Genomic DNA, 20,988 nt, shown 5'->3' on the forward strand with positions numbered 1-20,988 from the left:
CAGCAGAATACCGAAATAGGAAACCGCTTTTCCTAATTAGACAGGCGGTCAGATTTCCGTCATAACTGGGTGGACCGTCATAACCCGGTGACCCACGTTATATAAAGGGCGCTTATAAGCTCTTAGACTCTTGGGGAGAAATGCCTCTTGGTATAATGTGATTGGTTTAGGATTTCGCAGGACTTTTCAGGACTAGGGTATAGTGATTTAATTGGCTCAGATCCTTGGCGTCACTCTGTGGCGCAATTTCTCCCCTCCTATGAGATAACTTAGACCACAGAATTAACTTTTTAACAAAAAAGGTTAGCGATATCCGCTTGCGGATATACGTATGTCCGCTAATTGACTCTACGGTCTGACCTTGCTGAGGTAACGCCAAATCGGTTCCACACCGCAGCTTAGCTGTGACGCGATCTCAAAACACACACACTCCTTTATTTGTCCTCTCAAAGCCCCTCTGGGAAGATTGGACATTCTTCTCGGGACAAACTCCTCAGTCACTCAAAACCGGCGCCAAAATGGTTCACAAAGTCCTCTTCTGGAGTGGTTTCGGTAAATCTCTCTTCCACCTATTTTATCACCAGCGAAGCGTTGCTTACTGATTGGGTTTTTGGAATAGGTGTCGCTGTCCGGTTATGGCAGCTTGGCATTGAGATGCGGCCAATGTTCAACAAAGAATCCCTCTGGGTATACCCGGTCTACGCAACCATCGGGGGAAGCTTCGGGTATTGGCTACAGGGGGTGGAACACAGGCAGTTCAAGATTCTGGCGGACCGACGGGATAGACTGCTCGAAAAGCGGAGGAGAAACGCAGAGAGGGAAGGCACGGAAGATGCTACAGCATAAGCCGAGGGAGGGGAAATATTGTGAGCTAGAGTTGGGAAGGCGCTAGAGAGGATAGCAGGAAAGGCTACTATGCATACTAGTGGATGCAATATATATTTCTGGGTCTGCTGTCTTTTTTGCATGCTATTTTGTGCTGGAAAACAGTAGTGAGAGGAGCGATAGTGTACTGCTCGATTCCTTTCTTGAGAAGAGGACTCAATCCAATATACAAATTCCTCAAAATTAACTGATGCGCTTGTTTCCCCTCCTGAACTGCTAGAATGTGGGACAGCAAGGCGGCTGAGGCTTACAGATCAGCAATTCTGCGCTAGCACGACCTAAACTGGCAACTTCTTAGTATGACTCTTCTTCCCATTGTGCCTCGTGTCTGTTTCAACAAACATCCTCTAACCTATACTAATGTTGATCCTGTCAAAGACGACTATATAACTATCGTGAACAACGAGGCCTAGACGGCAAACCCAGCTCTTTATCTTGTCGCCATGGAAGCCGGTTCATCCTCGGCGCTTACACCCAGCACGGTGGTGAATGGTGTTAAGCCCAAAGGCATCGTTGTATTCTCTGGTGGCAGTGCCGCTAATAACTTGGTCGATGTCTTTAAAACGGTCACAGAAAATAAAAAATGCACTTTAAGCTACGTTATCCCTATCAGTGATAATGGAGGAAGCTCATCGGAGCTGATTCGCGTCTTTGGGGGACCCGGTTTGTACACGATCCCAGTATATCTACTAAAGCATCTTATCTAATTCTTCGAAAAGGTATCGGAGACGTCAGGAGTGAGTATCTCAAGTTTTACTCATTATGTCTCTCTAGGACTCTCAATCTTCCATCTTACGCATGCCAATAACGTAAATCCAGGCCGTCTCGTCCGTCTTATTCCTGATGACCCTGATCACAATGACAGCGAGAAGACTGCAATTAAAACATTTTTCAATCACCGCTTGCCAAGGGATAGGGATGATGCCAGGAAAGAATGGCTAGAAATAGTTGAGGCTAGACATGAACTTTGGAAAAACATTTCTTCAGCTAAAAAGGAACTGATTCGTTCCTTTCTGAATCTTATTAACCTTGAAATTGTCAAACGAATTCGACTTTCGTCTACGTTCGATTTTTCTTCGGCTAGTATTGGCAATCTATTCTTGACAGCGTAAGCATTCCTCAATTCCCAATTTTACTTTTTTGCCATCATCTCAATTCCTTGGTTCCATAATTTCCGAAGCAGTCCAGGTCTCAAGACAAAACCTGACATTCGTTGACGATTACAGTGCCCGGCTGTTCTCTAGCAGCTTCGAAAGTTCTATATACCTCCTCTCCAGCATCTGCTCCGTCCCTCCAAACATCTCCGTCCTCCCAGCGATCAACACAAATTTCTCCCATCACATTTCCGCCGGCCTCGCCAACGGCACTATTATCACAGGCCAAAACGCCATCTCGCACCCATCCGTCCCCACAGCGCTACAAGACCAGCTTTCCAGCCCGACCCAGGAAACCGAAGAGCATGACCGCATTGAGGACGCGAATCTTCCTGGCTCCCTGCCCACGCTACGAAAACAATATATCACGTTTTCGAAAGCGGACGAGGAAGATTTGCCCGCCAGGATCGAGCGGATCTGGTATATCAATCCGTACGGGCAAGAGATCCGACTCGCTGCGAACACTAAGGTTGTGGAAGCGTTGAAAGAGTGCCAGAGTATCATCTACAGTATTGGGTCGCTCTACACGTCCATCATTCCGTCCATAATTCTGCGAGGTGTGGGCGAAGCAATTGCGTCTCCGGATATTAGACACAAAATCTTAATCCTGAATAGCACCATTGACAGGGAGACTGGACCATCCTTCGCGCCATTTAGTGCGACCGACTTCATTGCTGCTATTGCAACGGCGGGAGCTGAGAGCAGAGGCTTGACCGGCCCGGTAGCCCCGAATGAGTACAGAATGTACGTAACGCACTTAATTCACCTTCAAGGACCCGGGACGCCGCATGTGGATGGAGAGGAGCTAGAGGACCTAGGGATTGAAACCATCAGGTTGTACGGTCGAAGGGTGGAGGGAGAGAGCTTCCAGAGATACGACGAGAAGGCCCTCATTCAGGCTTTGGAGATCACAACAGGTCGTCGAGATCCCAGGGCGGATAGGAGCCGGAGAAATACATCGACAGGATAATTGAAGACATTTGTGGTTGCCTAGCACAGGCTATTACCGGCTGATTGCGGAGAATTGCTGCGTTAGTTATGGTTTCATTAATGATATTACTAAAATCGCTTCTAGGTAGTTGGTGAATAGTTCCCATGGCATTTTCTATGCTAAAATTTTCAAAGTTGACCAGACAAGCCAAGGCAAATCTACAAGCGCCTTTCCCAAAAATGTCTGGGATTTAATTTATCCAGCATGTTGCGTTTAGTCCTTTCTAGCATAATTCTAGTACCACGTATAATCCCGATCATTGCTCAAAAGCTCCTTAACCATTTGCACACCGCCTTTGGCCTCTCGTCCCAACAGTTCGGACATTAGAGGCGAGACAGTCGCAGCTTCGCCTTGCGCGAGTCCTGAGAATAAACTTGTCCACCTTCGGAAGAAGGCCTATCTCCATTAGTCCTTTGCCGAGCGGGGGAGGGGTGACTGGTAAGGGCTAGCTAAGATAAATACTAAAGTACGTAGTACTAGTATATCTCCTACATACTAACTAAAAGGTAATACCCTTAGTAGCTAGTATGGAGGACTATAATATAATACTCTTAATATAAAGAGGTCTAAAGGCGATTACCTAGTAGCTTATTAGTGTCACGGGACTCACACGCTCTCACGTCCCTGCGCGTTTTGACGTTCTTGACCCGTGCTCACGTTCGTCCCGAGACACCTACGCACGTTCCCCTATAACTCCTGTTTATACCCGTACCTGGCACACGAAGACTCTTCTTTATCCAAATATCTTTGTATCAACCACGCATAGTTACGCGTACGTAGCCTTCTTCAATTACCACCCCGTTTAGTACATTGTATTCCAGCTCGTGCCCACTTCCGTAACAATTAGCTAGAGTGTCCTAAACTAGTTTTAGGTTATAAAGGAAATAGTAAAGGAAGGTAAGGGGGTGGATAGGCGCCCCCTAAGGGCTCTATAGTAGGAGAGTAAAGCTTAGGACACTAGCGCGCCTATAGGCTTACTATAGTAGCAGTAGTTACTAAAGAGACTAAAAGTAAGAATATAAAGGACTATAGGCGACCCGTAGGCAACTCGTAGGCGACTTATAGACGACTTATAGGTAGGCGGGACTTAAAGGTAAGAAGATAGGATATAGGGTTTTCTTATAGAGTTTTCTCCCTATATATATATAAGGTATAGTCCGCGTAGGCCCAGCAGGGTTCTAAATCGGACATTATGTAAGGGTTATTTTGGCCCTTACTCGGCTGCATCGCCTAGGGGCTCTTAGGGGTCGCCAAGGCTAGCCTTCGGCTAGCCCTTGGCACCTCCTTATAAGCACCTCAGGCTTGCAGCCCTTTCCCTCCTCATCGGTTCGTCTCTCCGTACGAGGCTATTGCCTACTCTTTACCATATCGTCCTCTTCCATCGACTCTCCTTGTGACTCATGCTCGGCTTGCCTGCTCCCTACCGTACACCCTGGCAATACTGCCTTACACATTAAGTAATAATAATAATATCTATATTAAATTAAGGTATTTTAAAGCTTTCCATTTTTATTAGTATAGCTCTAAATATAGGCGAGTAATTAATAAGGAAGATTGTATTAGTAATATTTAAAATCTCTATATTAGTTAAGCAGCTAAAGGACTACCTATAGAGGTAGTAGTATATTTAGAGCTTATATTAATAAGAGAAAGAAGCTCTAATATACCATAATCTAGAATAAATATTATAACTTTAGTAAGAGAGAGAAGTTATAAATTACTTTAAATTTAAGCTCTAGATTTAAGGTAGGTATAGCTTCAGCCTTAGTTATATACTATTCCTCGCACCGTTGAAATCGCACGTAGGGTTGTGGCCTAAGTTTAACCAATTAAACCTACTTGTTCTACAGGGCAAAGTTCTTGCCATAGTTGTTCCCAGGAAATAAAGTTCAGCGGAGGACCAACATGCGAAATCACCTGCGTGCTGAAAGGTTTCAACCGCGAACCCGGGGAAATGAATACGTGTATCGAAGTTATTCGCCCAGAACCTTTCCGTTTGTATACACATTTGAAATATGCGAGACAATTCACCTAGAAAATCCACGGTTAGATTAGATTTGGTAGTAAAAGGGCATTTGAAGAAAGTGGATAAGAGAGGCCTAGCTCACTAAATATTGCATCCGTGGCGTCTAAGTCCTGGATGATCTGTTTATTCTCGAAAAAGAGTTCGCATATGCGCGCTGCAATAGGATCCGTAATCGGCATAGCAGCATATTCAAAGAACACTGCCATTTTTATAGCTTTGTAGCAATCAGTCGATTAGCTGATAACTATGGAGAACTGTTGGCTTTAAGTAATCCAATACTAAGCGGACCAAGCGTATTTAAGAGACACAGGGCCGTCAAGTAATGGATCGTCCTGCGCATTTGTGTACCAGCCTTGACGAAGGGAAGAAAGGAGCACGTCAGATGACACAAGTTTTCAGCAAAAATCTTCCAATTGCTAGACAGAGTTCTCATTTAGGCAATCCCTTCACGGCACGATTCAATGCTAACATGAGTCCTCTCCAGGCTTGCCTCAGATTTACACCCGGATCTCCTTCAAGCAGAACGTCGCCTGGTGTCCATCGATCGATGCCTTTAAGAAGCAATATCGCAGAATATCTTGCGGGGGTTGCATAGATCTCCACGATCATGTCTTTTGCGTCTCTGTCGCCTCTTTTAACACCGCGCATGAAGCGCTCAAGATCATCTATGATAATTTGTTAAACTTTGTTACATAAATGAGATATTAAGTGACCTAGACGAATGGCTCACCGATGAACATATACAAGTTCCCAGAGCCGAAAAATACCGTTCTCATAGTGTGATCATCGTTGATAATGGTGCTGATGCGGTCAAAAATACTTTCTCTAGTGATCGGCATCTGGACTGATCTATAGGCTCCAGAGAAACGGCTGATAAGAACTTGGAAATATGTTAACGAAGAACGACAGTGCAATAACAATCAACAACTCAGAAAGATAGAAACATGCCTTTAGCTTATAGAAGCTGGTTTTCTGATGCAATCCAACACTTCTGATGTATGCAACATACAAGTAGGGATAGAACGGATGGAATGATGTGGAAGAGGGAAGCAGATTAATGTCATGTGTAAAGGAATGCAATGAACAAATGTCACGTTTTACTGGCGACTTTGTGTTCACAAAGGCATCATCATCAGTCGTGGCCCAATTAAAAGACGGGAATATGCAGAACCCCAGAAGACGCGGCCAGAAAACCGCATGAAAGGCTGAAAGACTATTACAATATGTTTAACCAGAATCATCATCTTCATTTCTTTTAGGAGAGGAGTTCTGAGAATGTCCTTCACTTAAAACCGATGAACTATACAATAGATAAAACCTATCTGGCTTCACCCGTATGAGTCTACGGATATTGGTGATAGCACAATTACATAGGCCGCAGACGCTGCGTTGTCGTGGCAATCAATCCCACGCAATACGTTTCGTGTGATAATTTGGGCGAGTAGCTCCAGGGTCTGTGAATCTGTTATCAGATCCACAAATGAAATCCAGAATTGCTTTGCTCCTGCGAAGATAGAGGCTGATACTCGTGGCGAACTCCTAGCCTTTGCTGTATTCTATATCGCACCTCAAATCTAAGTGCTTCTAGAAAGCTTCAAACCCATTCCACCATAAATATCCGACAACGGCGAGGACGCTCACAAGCGCATAAGGAAGTTGCATTTCAACAACACTCCACACCCATAGAGTCCCGATGGGAGGCGCCGTTTTCATGACGAAGAAGTATCCATGGATATTGCCAGAATAGACCATATAACATCCCGCAGTGACTGATGCTACGAAGAAAAATGTATTTCTCAAGACAGGAAAGCGTGTAGCTGTCTTAGTGTGAAGCATGTAGACTACGAAGAGGAAAATCGGCAGTGCGGTTCCCGTCCTCTTGAGTATTTCGCTCCATACTATCTCTTCTCGATATTGACTGTAAACGATGACGTCGAGAGTGAAGTGAAGCATCGACAGCGAAACAGAGTAGAGAATTGCGTTTCCGAACGGGCCGATTGGGTCGTCGTCGAAGGGCACTTCGCCTTCCGGAGTACTGTCCCCCACCGTCCATTTTGCTGCCTTTCCTTTATTTAGCTCCGCTTGCCGTTCTTCTGCGAGCTGAAAGAGCGTCTTTCCTTTCGGTCCTGAACGGTCTGGATGAGCGAGGAGGTATTCAACACCTTCCTGGTCGAGTTTAGTGGTGGAGTTGAATTTGCTGCCATTATTTTTGGCGTCATTCCGGGCCGCGGCACGGCGTTGTTTGCGGTTTGATGGTTGGTTTGGCTCGGCCATCGAAGTAATCGAATCGAAGCGGAGATGTGGTGAGGTTATGGAGCAAACAAAGTTTCGGCATGCGGCTCTGCGGAAGAGATCCGCGGCAGTTCAAAGTTCCCCCTGCTCCCAAAAGGTCTTGTACTCATCCACAAGCCCGAAGGGTTATATAATAGCTTCTTAGGCCCTTTCCACGCCATTAAGAGCTTCAAGATACCGTAGGTTCAACAGAATGAATTGGATAACGTGGGCATCCATGCCCATTCTAATATTCGGTCTTTGGCTATACACTGCCCAGATCAGCAAGTCATTCCCAACCCTCCAAGGGAAACGCATATGTCTCTTGATCGCACATCCTGACGATGAAGCTATGTTCTTTGCTCCCACTATCCTGGCCCTCACCCGCCCAGAGCTTGGAAATCACCTGATGATACTGTGTCTTAGTAGCGGTACGCCATTGGCTTTGAATCTATATTTGTTTTTTTCCTCTTGAATTGCACTCCAGACTGGGACGTTCATGCTAACGGAAGTCCTTTAAAGGCAATGCTGATGGGCTAGGAGAGATAAGAAAGAAGGAGCTTGTCAAAAGCGGTATGCAGCTTGGTCTGCGCAGCGAAGACGACATTTTGGTCATGGATGATCCGTAAGATACCGCGATACTGTGAATTGGTATGATATCTAACGCGATTGGTTCGATTCTAGAAACTTCCCAGATTCCATGAGCGTTACCTGGCATCCACGCCTAATCTCGAATCTTCTCACCAGCGCCTTTGCTCCGAAAGTGGCTTCCGTACCTTCTACCAGCGCACCTCAGGCAACCATCGACATTCTAATTACATTCGATCCTGATGGTATCTCGTCCCACCCGAACCACAAATCTCTCTATATTGGAGCGCATGCATTCCTTAAGGCACTTATGCATAGGCACAGCGGTTGGGAGTGCCCAATAAAGCTCTACACTCTAACAAGTACCAGCATCTTGCGCAAATACATGAGCGTGGTAGATGCTCCTGCCACAATTATTGGTAGCATGGTTAGAAGAAAGGAACTAGGGAGTTTCCCAACGCCCTTACTGTATGTGAGCGGACCAGGTGGTTTCAGGACTGCGCAGCGGGCCATGACAGCAGCACACAAAAGTCAGATGAGGTGGTTCCGATGGGGATGGATATCGATCGGCAGATATATGGTTGTAAATGATTTGAAGAAAGAAAAAACGCTCTAAGGGTTCTAGAGATGTCCAGGGCAGTTATGCTCCCTTTCTACAATCTCGAGACACGTGTCTTAATACAGCCCACAAAATTTCGTCCAGCTTTCTGGGACCGTTGCACAACGTCTCAAACGTCGACTGATCTAATGCCAAAACTTCATATAAGCGAAGATGCTAGGTTACCGTTCGGCTTGGCATTAAGACGCTAATGCCGCTAAGCCTGTCTTGACGATCCTGTCCTGAGGACCCTGTCCTTAAAAACACATCATGGCCTGTTTCAGGTCTACGTATTGGAGGACCAATTTTTGCTCCTACTGGGTAGTAAAATTATCCGTGAAAGTGTGGAGTTGATCCATTGAGGTACGATACCGCTGATAGTTCAACAGAAGCTCGCACTAATTCCATCCGTGAAAGCCTTTGATGAGTCCCATCTTAATACCTTCAGTCATGGCGTCAGAGCATAATACCTCTAATCCTGACTCTTACCTTATGAGATTACCGGTCGAGCTCCACAAAGACATCACTGATCTCCTCGCTCTACCTGAAAAGGTCCACCTCAAGTTGACGGGACGCTATTTCGCCTCTCTCATTAAGGCTGCGAGCCATTCGGAGCTGCTAGCTGCGGAAAACACAGAATGGGCTATTTCGAAAGGTTTATTCAGCTGTATGGACTGTGTCCGCCTTCGCCCTCTTGATAAATTCGCCGACACAATGAGAAAAAATAAGAAGGGCCGTAACGGCTCAGAACCACATAAAAGGTTCTGCATCGACTGTGGGTTGCGTCTACAGCTGCATCCGAAGCTGTGTCAGAATCAGACTGAGCAACGCTACACTCCTGGTACAGAAATTACAGTTCAAGGGAAACCCTTCATTTTTTGCAGGTATTGCAACAAATACACAGACCAGGTTGGCCCCAAACGTTCGTTGGCCTGCTCGGTTTGTGTTCCAAAAGAGAAGTCAAATCCAAGAAAATCATATGAACCATATCTGGGTTACGATAGTGACGACGATTTTGGACACTCAGGAGGGCTTTATGATTATGAGCTAGAAAATGATTATGAATACGAGGCGTACTGGTCGGTTTTCTGATATATGCATGGTTCTCGAATCTACGAATTCCAAAAAGGCATAAGTGCAGAGTGGAGTTTTGAATGTTCTTTTACCCTGTTGGAGTTCCAGGGTCTGTTGGGACTACCGGTCGTTTTTGTGAAGATTAGGAAAAGAATATAGATTGCACCTCTCGTATTTTACCACTGCTTTCTTTCGATCTTCCTTGCCGAGCTTCATTTGAAATCTCTTGTATTGTGCAACATGTATTGTCAAAATATGACCAGTGCGTTTTCTTTTTGCCAACATATCAACAGTCACTGTTATTCAGTCACTATTGTCATGATCAAAAGGAGCGCCTGGTCGCATGCATTACTCCTAATGCCCTACCAACCCTCTCTTTTTGATTTGCTACTCTTCACCTTAGACCATCTCCAGGCATCATACGGAAATCTAGAATGATCTCTGCACGAGTTTCTCTAGATCGTCAGTTTTCAGACATTTTTACCTGCACAGTATTTTCTTGCAAAAGAAAATCTAACCATCATCAATAGAAGAGCAACTATGTCGGCATCGCACACTAAATCTCATAATAATGACGTAGATCGGCTCCCACTGCCAGTCCTGAAGCCTCGACCAACGCTCATACGAAAGATCACCTCTTATATGAACGTGCTTCCCCTGATGAAGCCTAAGCGACCAAAACCTGTTCCTACCCTCAGTCAATAACATAAATCACGGCCTACGTCACCCAGCGATGCTAAGAAACCTCTTCTTCACCCAGCAGATACCGAAATCCCAATGCTAACATGCTCTCACAAATCGCATACGTTCGAATCGCTTCCACCGTTCCAGCCATCAACCTCCAGTAGCATTCTATCTTCACTTTGCCCAGAGCGTCGGCCATCATTATTACCAACATCAAGCGGGAGGGGCAGCCGTGCTAGTATAACATTCCCTAGCCCTAGGGGATCCGAGTCGAGCCCTGTAAGCCCTCTGAGCCCAGGCCTCAGCTTCGGCGAGAAACTTAGTTCGCCATCGCATAGACCCTTATCGCCGCGGCGCCTCTCAGCTGTTAACGAGGTCAGAACACCACCTAAAAAACAACCAAACTTCAGCGACTAGTCTAGCTTCACGTATTCCATCAAAGACGCCCATACGTTCACCACCATCCCAACAGCCCTAGATCACATTCTCAACCAAACCCTCATCATCCTCCCCCTTTTACGAGCCAAGACTCCAGCGGCACGGTATACTAACCGCCGTACTGCGCCTACAGTCCACAAGGCTCTCCACCCGCTGATACGCGTCCAATATCTCTGTTCGGCAAAGCGAAGCAGCCGCACCCGAGCGTCAATTTTCGCGGATACGAGCCGCAATAGCTTTGTCTCGCGCCCGACTTCACCGAAGACTCAATTCCCATCCGCTGAAGCGCATGGCACGTTTGCTAGAAGAGCCGACAGTGCATCGATTATCGATGTAAGCGCAAATGCATCTGGTTCGGAGCAGGGTCAAGCAACTGGCAAAAGGGGAAAGGCGCCGGCTACGAACGTGACGCTGAGGGGCGGCGGCGCGGATTACGCATACCCAATAGGCAAAGTCCCTGGTCTGCGCGGTGGCGCGTGGACTCCTGAACCTGGTGAGTCTGATACTCGACCTGGGGACAATCGTTTGCTGCCGCCCATTTGTGGCGTCTGGCAGGCGGAATGGGTCAACCACCTACTATGGGCCAGTGGCGCCGTCATAAGCATAGAGTTAAACGCCCCGGGGGTGCAGACACACTTGGCAAGATGATGGGCGTAGCAGTGAGAAGTAGACAGCTAGGGAGCGGTAGGTGGAGGAGAAGTGGGATAAACGAATCGAAGCAATCGAAAGAGCAGAAGGGCGAGGAGAGAAGCGAGAAGAGAGGCATTTTAGGTGGGCTCTTTGATAAGATGAAGGACACGGGCAAAGCGAGGCCGGATGGGCACCGTCGGGCTGCAGAGGGCGATGGAGGCGGAGTGGCGGATGTCTGACTGTAGAGCTGATATGTTTGTTAAATCTTGAGCGAGATTGCTCTAATCAAGAGACATGGGAGTGGGCCTAGGTGAGTGTGTAAGGGGCTTGCCGCGTGAAATGCCGTGTACGCTCGTTATTTTTGCGGCGAAGCTTTCAAGGCTGAAGCTAAATCACACCACAAGGTGTCTGCGGACTTTCAGCCTCCTCAGACTTCGTGTCAATCGTTGAACCTGCTGGGGCAGGTTGGGTAGTCACTTGGATAAGAAGAGTGGTGCCCCAGTGTATGGGAGGGTTTTGATATTTGCATTGAGTGGGCGTCTAAACACTGATGGTTTTGAGGATTCTGTACGTTTTATTAGTAACTAGACAATTCGTTATGTGGAGAACATAAGTTCTGAGATTACTTACCCAAATCCACTTCCTCCCGTCGCCATTGCCGTACCGGGTATCTGGGGGTGCCAATGTGCCTCTTTTACTTGCTCCATATAATGCACAAATAGTAGCTGTGGTGGAACATCCTGTACCCCTGCAGTGTCCCTGCTTTCTTCATCATCCAGCTCCACTGCTAGATCCCATAGGGTTAACGTATTGTCTCCAGCGCAGACTAGCACAATACTGTCATCCGTTGGATGCCACTCAACGCTCGTAATTTGCTCTTTGTGGAAATTGAAAGATGCAACCGGGCTGGGCTTGGTTCCGTTTGCTCCATTGGCGCCGGGTTTCCACTGCCGTAAGTCCCAGACTGCCCATTGCCCGTCATCGTCTCCGGAAGCTAGTAGATGCGATGTCTGATGTGACCATGAAAGCACATTAGCATCTGTGTTGCTGACCTGTACGCTCACGGCAGGTTTCCGCGACTTCGAACGCGCGTCCCAGACTTTGACTGTCCCATCACTGCTGGCGGATGCGAAGACATGGCGCTCGGTTGGGGACCATTGTAGTTCTTCAATTGTGCCTTGATGCCCAGTGTAAGGTGTGGTATCTGTAACAAATCCTCCGCCCTGTGTCCTCGTCGTCGTGAATATCTTGCCCTCAACATCACCTGTTATAAGTTTTCCTTCTAGAATTAATGGGGACCAGTCCACGCCATACCCTTCCGCGGATTTATGTGCACGTATCGTACATACAGGTTTTGATTGTTGAGGTGTGATTGTGGCACCAGGAGTATCGAATGAAGTTAGGTGAGGGGTAATGTCGTGAATTAGCACTTGGCCAGACTCGGTCATTGAGGCTGTTAGTGTTGTGGGAGGCTTTGCGGAGGTTGCTTGAGGGGATTGGTGTACACGTATTCGGTTCGTACATGAAGTCATGGGTATTGATTTTGTCTCGAGAATCGGATCTGTGGTTTCATCATCGTCGTCTGACTCTTCGTCCTGCTCGCGTTCCATGCGACTTAGTCCACTCATTTTCATGACCATTATTTGGTTCTCTTTTTCCCTTCCCCGAGCTGCTTGAGTGCCTGCCACCGCATATACGGTTGCTGGATATGATTTCCTGCTGTCTCCTAGATTGTCTTTGATAATGTCGCAAGAAAGACATGGCCATGGCGCATCTAGTGTGTGTAGCATCTCATACGTTGATAGATCAGGTGCAAGTGTTTCTCCAGCTGAGAGCTTATGTCGTCCAGGTATGAAGGTTCCTTGGTCCACGTCCATGGCATCTGTAGCAGCTGTTAGCAACTAAAATGAAGGTTGACGTGTTCGAGTTGTGAGGCTCACTAACCCTGGCGCTCTTCTGCTTCACGCTCCTCGTCTGGCCGCCCGTCTACACCAGCCTCGAATATTTCATCCTCCTCGCTCTCGAACTCGTCCTCATACTCGTCTTCAAATTCGCCGACTTCGTCTTCATCCAGCTGCATAGGCCGATCGCCGGACTTGAGGGTTTCTGGCTCTTTTTCCGAGGATTCTGCGGGTCTCTTGCTCATCTTGCTTAATTCCCTCTTGTATTCGTCGTTCTGATAAAGTTTTGAGTGATTCTTGACGTAGTGGGGGAATATTTCCGAACCTTTTTTTGGCAGTTGAGCTTGGCGTGTTTGACAGCGCTCGGGCCTCCGATTCAAGCCATTCAGCCCACCACGCCCACTTCATCCCCGTGCGTTCGAGTCTTAAGCCAGTGTTATCCTTGGGGCACATTAAATCAACCCAATATATCCTTCGCTGGAGCATTGCTCTCCTAAAGCCCTCCATGGTTCAACCCACTCCCTCTAGACTATGATCCGAGTTCTTCACTACACGGCCTGCAGGTCTTGACGCGTGTCTAACTCTGTTCACGTTAGGGAGCGAGGGAATCCACTCAGCTATCAACACCGACACCCGTTTCGCCCATTCGCATCCGCCGTTCACCAACTCCACGCTAACCCTCTACTTTGTTCGGGACACTAAAGTAAAATTTAATCATGGACACTCATGAAGACCCAATGGTCATGGATATTTGCGGAGATTCCATGGCTATGAAAGCCCAGGAGGAAGACTTTGGGCCTAAACACACATTTATGGGTAGTCAAATAGATCAACCGACGGATGGCGACGACAGCATGAACACGACTATCACTGCGTCTACGGTCCGAGCTTTGCCGGAGATATATAGCAACGGTTATGGAAACGGACAATCCCACGAACACCGCCCACAAACCTCGTACTCGGATACTGGCTTCTCTCGTCCTTACGCTTCACAGCCTGCAGAACCGCAATCGTCGCACTACTCCTCCTTCTCTCCTCCTTCCGATGCTGATACACCTCCTCGCTACTCTTACAATAATGGAAATACCCAAAGCATGCAAATGAGCCAGCCAACGTCTCGGCCGGGCTCAGGACTGGCTGGGCCTCGATACCCGCATTCTGAAGGCGGGAGCCGATCAGCTACGTACCAAGAACAAAACCAGAGAACATCTCAACCACAGCAGGACTCAGCAACGAAGAATACCAGTGTAGTGATCAAAGTCGGAATGGTTGGCGATGCGCAAATCGGAAAGACTAGTTTAATGGTCAAGTATGTCGAAGGGAGTTGGGATGAGGATTATATCCAGACTTTAGGTAAGTTTTATATATCAGAAATTTGCTGTAGATGCTGATTAGTGTGTCTCTAGGTGTGAACTTCATGGAAAAGACCATTTCGATCCGGAACACTGAAATCACGTTCTCCATTTGGGATCTCGGTGGTCAGCGCGAATTCGTAAATATGCTCCCGCTCGTCTGTAATGATGCCGTAGCAATTTTGTTCATGTTCGATTTAACACGAAAGAGCACGCTAAATTCCATCAAGGAATGGTACCGTCAAGGAAGGGGCTTTAACAAGACTGCCATTCCATTCCTGGTTGGAACTAAATACGACCACTTTGTGAACTTCCCGCGAGAAGAGCAAGAAGAAATTTCAAACCAGGTTTGCATCATCATTACTATGCAATCGACCTTCGCTAACACTGGGTAACAGGCAAAACGGTTCGCTAAAGCAATGAAAGCTAGTCTAATCTTCAGCAGCACAAGCCACAGCATCAACGTCCAAAAGGTAGAATTAGCACACCATCTAAACGCCTTCTTGCTAATTTACAACCCCAGATTTTCAAAATCGTTCTATCAAAAGCCTTCGATCTCCGGTGCACAATTCCGGAAATAGAACACATAGGAGAGCCGCTTCTCCTCTACCAGTCCGTCTAAGAACTTGCGTTAGTACGAAGGAACGAGAAGAATACTTGCAACGTTACCATGAGGAAATGGCATTCACGAATTCTGATGGCCTGGGATCCGGGCGGTGACTTTGCATGGAATGGGCGACTGGAGCATGCGTGCATCATCTCTTGGGTTTTTTGTAGCAAATTGGAGAAAATGGAGTCTTACTTTAGATTTTGGTTCTTGCATGTATCCTAAAAATACTATGTTTCCAGCACGTTTTTGGATGGAGGTAATCCGTGCGATGCTGAGTAATCGGCGGAGCCTGATGGATCACATGTCGCACTTGGTAGACTCAATGAAGAAACTATTGCAAAAAAAATCAGAATTTTCATTTCCTCGAAGGTGCTCAATTTTTAGCAGTAAGCTAAACACTAAACTCTTATTTAATGCATGTGCTGTGACATCAGCCCAAATAAGCCACTAATGCAAGCCCGAAAGATGTATTCCCAAATCGTACCCCCGAAGAATTGCGTATGCATAACGACCAAATACCATCAATCAGCTAAGCAACTCTTTAATATCCTCGATCCGCTGCAACCGCTTCTCCTCGTCACTCATCATGCCCAGGGAGCTCGCACTGTTCGAACCAATCAATACCAGTCACTGTATAACAAAGGGAGATGTAATTTACTCACATGAATTTCTTTCGATCTTGGATCCTCAGCATCTTCTCTTCAATGCTCCCTTCAACCACGAATCTGACGACCTTAACTTCGTTCTCCTGACCCATCCTGTGTACACGATCGATCGCTTGCGCTTCAACTGCAAAGCTCCACCAAGGATCCATCATGAAAACTCGTTGCGCGCACGTCAAGTTGAGGCCTACGCCTCCGGCTCGCAAGCTTAGAAGAAGCACGCAGCCTTTCTTGGCTGCAGCAAATTCCGTAAGTACGGCGGCACGTTGCTTCTGTGCCATCGTGCCATCAAAGCGGAAGAAAGGAATATGATCACGAGCTAATGCTGGTTCGATAAGATCAAGAAATGAAGTGAATTGGCTGAACACGACTGATTTGATGGTTGGATCAGAGCGCCGAATGGTTTTGAGATGGGTGAGGAGCGCCTGTGTTTTGGCAGATCCAGAGGCGCCGATACGACGAAGGGACATTCGAGGTGTTTCCGATCCGGTTGGTGTCTTACCGCTATAGAGATCATCGGCATCGTCAGGATCAGGGAATTCATCGTGGCGGACCACCTCGAAGACGTCGCGTGCGTTAATGGGTTCGCGACAGTTGAAGCAGCGTGGGAGCTGGCCTTTATCTCTTTGGTGGTTGATGTAGTCTAAGAGACATTGTTTGCATGCGCTGTGCCAACACCCAGTTACAGCTTGCTCGTTCATTGGCTCTTCCGAGCAAATAGGACACTCGTCGTTGGCTTCAGCTTGAATCTGTTTAAGGACGTGGGTGCCAAACTTATTGGCGTCTTGATCGCTTTCATCGGCAGTAAAGCGCTTGATAAGAGCTTGCAAGTCCATATCATCCGCAAGACCATTGGCAATATCCGCAGCGGCTGCAGCGTCTTCTTCATCTGCCACAATGTTTTTGTTCCTGGTCAGGATGGGGTGGCAGCAGGATTGGCGAAGCCTGAGAATTTGGGCGAAGATTGTGGTGTATGATTTCATTAACGTGCCAGCTTCAGCATTGGCATTGAAAACTCTTTTCGCTCGCATAAAAATGTGGTCGTAAACATCCCTCTCATCCTGAGAGAGTTCGATGCGATCAATCTCGATCGTTCGTGGAGGTAGCGGCACCAGTGCCTCCCCTTCTGGAGTCTTCATATCCTTGGTTCGACGAAGAACGAGTGGTTCTAATACTGTCTGCACGACGTCGAGGGCCCGAATGAAGTCTTTTGATTCGAATGGAACAGTGATGAATGTCTTCCAGAATGAGAAGTTGCTCCATGGCTCGACCCTCAGGAATCGGATGAGACTAAAGAGATCTTCTAAGCGGTTGACTATTGGCGTCCCCGTCAGAACCCATCGATGTCGTGCGCTAATCTCGTAACAAGCTTTAGCAGTCTTGGACTGCCTGTTCTTGATATAATGAGCTTCATCAAGGATTACACGAAAGTATTCCAGAGAAAATAAACCACCGTGGGAACCCCGATTGCCACCACTAGCAGCAACTTGATTAAATTCTGATAAAATCACACCGTAGCTAGTGATGATGACATTTGGCGCATTTGTAGCGTTGGCTTCGCAACATAACTTCTGCAGGTTGGCGGATTTCTCTGATCCATAATAAACCATGACCTTCAAAGTGCCTGGTTTCGAGGCCATTTCTGCTTCACTCTGCCACTGAGCAAGCAATGACATAGGTGCCACGACAAGTGTAGTACACGGCGCACGTTCAATTGAAGAAGAGTACTTCGGTAGCCTCGGAAGGTCGTTAATAGTTCCAGCATCGTTAGACGCAGACAATGCTACCTCGGATCTATGGGTATGAATGAGACTAAGCATCTCGATGGTCTTCCCAAGACCCATTTCTACTCTTATCAGCATTTTGCGTATGTCTCGGACCACCGAGGAGTGACTTACCATCAGCAAGAATTCCCCCCAAGCAGTTTTGTTCTTGAACAGGAAACTCCAAAGAAAGTTCTCCAGAATATGGATTAACGTAGAAGTAGGATTGGTTGACCACTTCGGGGAGTTCCTTGTCATCTACGTCTTTGGTAGGCCAGGAGTACTCTTCCCACAATGGATGCATAGACATCTCCTTATGACCCGATTTTTCATCTTTCTCCTTCCCCATCATCCAATGCAAAGCCTGCCTTTGATATTTTCGAAGGCTCATAGCAAAGGTTTTCGCTGGATCCGTTTCAGGTGTATTGAAGTCAAAGGACTGGGCTTTCTTATATAGAGTATCTAGCTGATCTTGCTCAAGCTCTTGGCCGTCCTCTGCCTCATCCGATGGCGGGGAAGAGCCCTCTGCTTCCTGGGTATTAGGCGTTTTTGAACCGGATTTCCGTTCATGTTGTTCGGCTAATTCTGCAGCTTGCAGAAGACCTTGACGCTTGTGTTTTTCAGTTGTTGAATTGACCCGGGATGGGTGTAGATTAATTTCATCGAAAAGCTTTACCATCGCAACTTGGCGAAGCCGTAGGTTGCGTTCATCTTGGCTTTCTTTTGCTTCGAAGAGACCAGTCTGGCGATTTTTGTCTTGAGGTTTTACAAAATTAGCTGCTTCAAACGCACTTTTGAGAAGATAGCACCGCAACTGGAGGTAAACAGTTTCGTTCGTCCGCAGCTTATCTGGGGCAAACACACAAGAGCCCTCGAATGAGCAGATTTTCTGGTCGATCAATGTCGATATCCAGGCCGCAGAATCATTCTCCAATCGTCCCACCTCTTCGCCCTTCTCATTAGTAAATCTTACTACAATGTCCTGGCGTTTGTTCATAACGACTCTGGACTTCCCACCTCTCCCTAGTTTCGCTGCTGGAGACTGGAGCTTCGCACGTTCGATGCCAACTGTCTCGGCATGCTTAATCAATCCAGAACCACTTCTTGTAGCCCAGCCAGCAACTCCAAAAGCCCCAATATACCTTTTCCGTGGCATAGACATCGCGGGGATAGGTGTCTCAGGATGTTTGACTACAGGAATGGCTGGGGAGCCTTTACTCAGTCCATGTGAGGACATATCCGTTTGCTGGCTTTGCTTTCTCCATGAGCCTAGGTCGTCGTTTTTATGCTTGTCTGAGCGAGGAGACGGGGACGAAGTATTCCATGACCCATCTAGGTAGATATTTATTGCTAGCAGAAAAGACAATTAGAGAGATTCGAAATTTTTATATGGTCTACTTACCGCGCTGCATGTCGCCACCACTAAGATCCTTAAGTTTTTGGATAACTGAGGGTGGAACTTGCTCTCCAACAACGCCAGCAAAGAGCTCTGAATCGAATTCCTCGCCAGCCCCATTGTTATCAAGGTCTCTATGGTCTTCCGCGAAGTCGGTCGAATTAATTGGCTTTCCATTAGGAATGGTCTTCTGCAACGCGTCTATCTCTTCTCCAGAGGATGGTTCGTGCTGAAGAGTTCGGTCGGCAATGGGAGAGTCGTCAACAAAAAAACGACGCTTCTTCGCGGGCCTCTCTTCGATATCGACGGAGCTCATACTCGAGTTTGGGGGGCGAGCATCTGTTAGATTGTTGATTGTTAGACGGCAAAGAAAGTAGCGGCAGCGGAGCGGAAGACGCGCATCAATTTACAGAACGCGCTTGTGGAGAACCGCGAGCGTCATCGTCGGAAAGTATTTTCGAAACTTCTCTAAGCTACCATCATACCCAGATTCTTATTCATTTCAACTGCCTTCCCTTCCGCGATGTACTATACAAACCTTTTACGATTTAATTGACTCTTTTTCCTTCATTTCTCATTCCCCGCAGCACGGAATGGAAGCCTAACACTGAGGATAGAATTTTCTTATTGCGTTTCTATAGGTCTCGATGAGCACTCTAAGAACTTCACAAGTAAAGGGATGGCGTAAAGCTGTCTCAAGTATCCCGCGATGTAGTCATAGAGCGTATGCGACTTCGGAGGAAAGAAATCCAACCCGCCCTTCTGAAGTTGAGATACACTCTGCGAGGGCATACTGCTCAAATCTGATACGGTACATATTATCCCAAACAACACCCCAACAGAGAATATCAGTGGCTTATACTCGTCAGAAAATATGATTCGCCCTCGTTCACACTTCAAACCTTCATTCCCCTGTCCTCCCGGGATGCCTATCTAGCCATTCGCGCCTTTAATATCGACGTGGCTCAGATAGCGGACACTACAAGTACTCCAACAATCGGCATCATGCGCATGCAATTTTGGCGAGACACAGTCACAAAGGCACTTGCGGGATCTCCTCCAAAGGAGCCTGTTGCAATTCTCCTTGCCAAAGCTGCCGAAGATCTCTATAATCGGACAGATAGCAAAGCGCGACTGAGCAAAAATTGGTTTCTGCGTGTAATCTCTACGCGAGAGCAATACCTCAGTAACCCACCATGTCCAAACCTCGCAACGTTAGAAAGCTACGCCGAGAACACATATTCTACTTTGCTATATCTGACGCTCTCAGCCTTACCCTTAGCATCCGTTACAGCCGACCATCTGGCCTCTCATATCGGTAAGGCTACCGGGATTACTGCCGTTCTGCGTGGGCTGCCCCTTGTCGCATTCCCGCCGCCACAGACCCACAGCACTTGTAACTCAGGTTTAGGTTCTTCGCTTGGGGGAATTCGGCAAGGTACGGTTCTCCTACCACTGGATGTCATGGCTGAAGCAGGCGTCAAAGAGGAAGATGTGTTGCGCCAAGGATCTTCTGCGCCAGGCCTCCGTGACGCTGTGTTTACAGTTGCGACTCGTGCAAATGACCACCTAATCACTGCACGAGAGATGCTTGCTAACCTCCGCTCCGGAGGAGACTTAGGCCACGAGTTCGAGCACCAAAATGATGAAGAGCACCAGTATAGCACGCAGCAACTAAACGCAGGATCTCGGACCCAATTACAAGACGCGGAGCGTGCTTTTGGTGTATTGATGCTCGCTATTGCTACTCAGTCTTGGCTCGAACGACTTCAGAAGCATGATTTCGACATCTTTGCGCCGGATTTAAGAACAACCGACTGGCGGCTACCGTGGAGGGCGTACTGGGGTTTCAATCGTCGGAAATTATAGTTTACTAGCCTCAGTCAGAGATCATGAAATGTTATCCGATTACGAGGAGACATCAAAAGCCGATGGCTCTGTGCTCTGCAGGCCCCTTTAACTTGC

General features: G+C 47.3%; 10 protein-coding genes across 10 annotated transcripts; 7 read left to right on the top strand and 3 right to left on the bottom strand.

Moving 5' to 3' along the window:
• Positions 1–313: 313 nt before the first annotated feature.
• K441DRAFT_638751 (putative NADH-ubiquinone oxidoreductase 14 kDa subunit) lies at positions 314–1,112 on the top strand. Its single transcript, XM_067646551.1, has 2 exons — positions 314–552; positions 620–1,112. The coding sequence occupies exons 1-2, from the start codon at positions 519–521 to the stop codon at positions 844–846; spliced, it is 261 nt and encodes an 86-aa protein (XP_067502688.1). The 5' UTR covers positions 314–518; the 3' UTR covers positions 847–1,112.
• Positions 1,113–1,211: 99 nt separating this feature from the next.
• K441DRAFT_661960 (UPF0052-domain-containing protein) lies at positions 1,212–3,410 on the top strand. The gene is made up of 4 exons (XM_067648971.1): positions 1,212–1,548; positions 1,605–1,622; positions 1,705–1,993; positions 2,112–3,410. Exons 1-4 carry the CDS (start codon positions 1,329–1,331, stop codon positions 3,007–3,009), a joined length of 1,425 nt encoding a protein of 474 aa, XP_067502689.1. The 5' UTR covers positions 1,212–1,328; the 3' UTR covers positions 3,010–3,410.
• Positions 3,411–6,640: 3,230 nt separating this feature from the next.
• On the bottom strand, positions 6,641–7,330 carry K441DRAFT_678429 (uncharacterized protein; the record flags this gene model as incomplete). The annotated part of the gene is made up of 1 exon (XM_067651156.1): positions 6,641–7,330. The coding sequence occupies one exon, from the start codon at positions 7,328–7,330 to the stop codon at positions 6,641–6,643; it is 690 nt and encodes a 229-aa protein (XP_067502690.1).
• Positions 7,331–7,541: 211 nt separating this feature from the next.
• K441DRAFT_567189 (phosphatidylinositol glycan class L) lies at positions 7,542–8,531 on the top strand (the record flags this gene model as incomplete). The annotated part of the gene is made up of 3 exons (XM_067643785.1): positions 7,542–7,758; positions 7,850–7,952; positions 8,012–8,531. The coding sequence occupies 3 exons, from the start codon at positions 7,542–7,544 to the stop codon at positions 8,529–8,531; spliced, it is 840 nt and encodes a 279-aa protein (XP_067502691.1).
• Positions 8,532–8,940: 409 nt separating this feature from the next.
• K441DRAFT_661967 (uncharacterized protein) lies at positions 8,941–10,072 on the top strand. Its single transcript, XM_067648972.1, has one exon. The coding sequence runs from the start codon at positions 8,964–8,966 to the stop codon at positions 9,603–9,605; it is 642 nt and encodes a 213-aa protein (XP_067502692.1). The 5' UTR covers positions 8,941–8,963; the 3' UTR covers positions 9,606–10,072.
• Positions 10,073–10,364: 292 nt separating this feature from the next.
• On the top strand, positions 10,365–11,578 carry K441DRAFT_678431 (uncharacterized protein; the record flags this gene model as incomplete). The annotated part of the gene is made up of 3 exons (XM_067651157.1): positions 10,365–10,646; positions 10,689–11,202; positions 11,265–11,578. 3 exons carry the CDS (start codon positions 10,365–10,367, stop codon positions 11,576–11,578), a joined length of 1,110 nt encoding a protein of 369 aa, XP_067502693.1.
• A 301-nt stretch (positions 11,579–11,879) lies between these two features.
• Positions 11,880–13,485, bottom strand: K441DRAFT_687956 (glutamate-rich WD repeat-containing protein-like protein 1; the record flags this gene model as incomplete). Its single annotated transcript, XM_067652141.1, has 3 exons — positions 11,880–11,904; positions 11,970–13,221; positions 13,284–13,485. The coding sequence occupies 3 exons, from the start codon at positions 13,483–13,485 to the stop codon at positions 11,880–11,882; spliced, it is 1,479 nt and encodes a 492-aa protein (XP_067502694.1).
• A 177-nt stretch (positions 13,486–13,662) lies between these two features.
• K441DRAFT_661969 (small GTPase) lies at positions 13,663–15,540 on the top strand. Its single transcript, XM_067648973.1, has 4 exons — positions 13,663–14,593; positions 14,647–14,939; positions 14,991–15,065; positions 15,116–15,540. The coding sequence occupies exons 1-4, from the start codon at positions 13,957–13,959 to the stop codon at positions 15,212–15,214; spliced, it is 1,104 nt and encodes a 367-aa protein (XP_067502695.1). The 5' UTR covers positions 13,663–13,956; the 3' UTR covers positions 15,215–15,540.
• Positions 15,541–15,563: 23 nt separating this feature from the next.
• K441DRAFT_661972 (uncharacterized protein) lies at positions 15,564–19,380 on the bottom strand. The gene is made up of 3 exons (XM_067648974.1): positions 19,030–19,380; positions 17,763–18,977; positions 15,564–17,710 (listed from the first exon to the last, which is right to left on the bottom strand). Exons 1-3 carry the CDS (start codon positions 19,337–19,339, stop codon positions 15,861–15,863), a joined length of 3,375 nt encoding a protein of 1,124 aa, XP_067502696.1. The 5' UTR covers positions 19,340–19,380; the 3' UTR covers positions 15,564–15,860.
• A 290-nt stretch (positions 19,381–19,670) lies between these two features.
• On the top strand, positions 19,671–20,892 carry K441DRAFT_567451 (uncharacterized protein; the record flags this gene model as incomplete). Its single annotated transcript, XM_067643799.1, has 2 exons — positions 19,671–19,834; positions 19,893–20,892. 2 exons carry the CDS (start codon positions 19,671–19,673, stop codon positions 20,890–20,892), a joined length of 1,164 nt encoding a protein of 387 aa, XP_067502697.1.
• Positions 20,893–20,988: the final 96 nt, after the last annotated feature.

Source organism: Cenococcum geophilum, assembly GCF_001692895.1.
Source record: "Cenococcum geophilum 1.58 unplaced genomic scaffold K441scaffold_28, whole genome shotgun sequence".
Classification (NCBI taxonomy): Eukaryota; Fungi; Ascomycota; class Dothideomycetes; order Gloniales; family Gloniaceae; genus Cenococcum; species Cenococcum geophilum.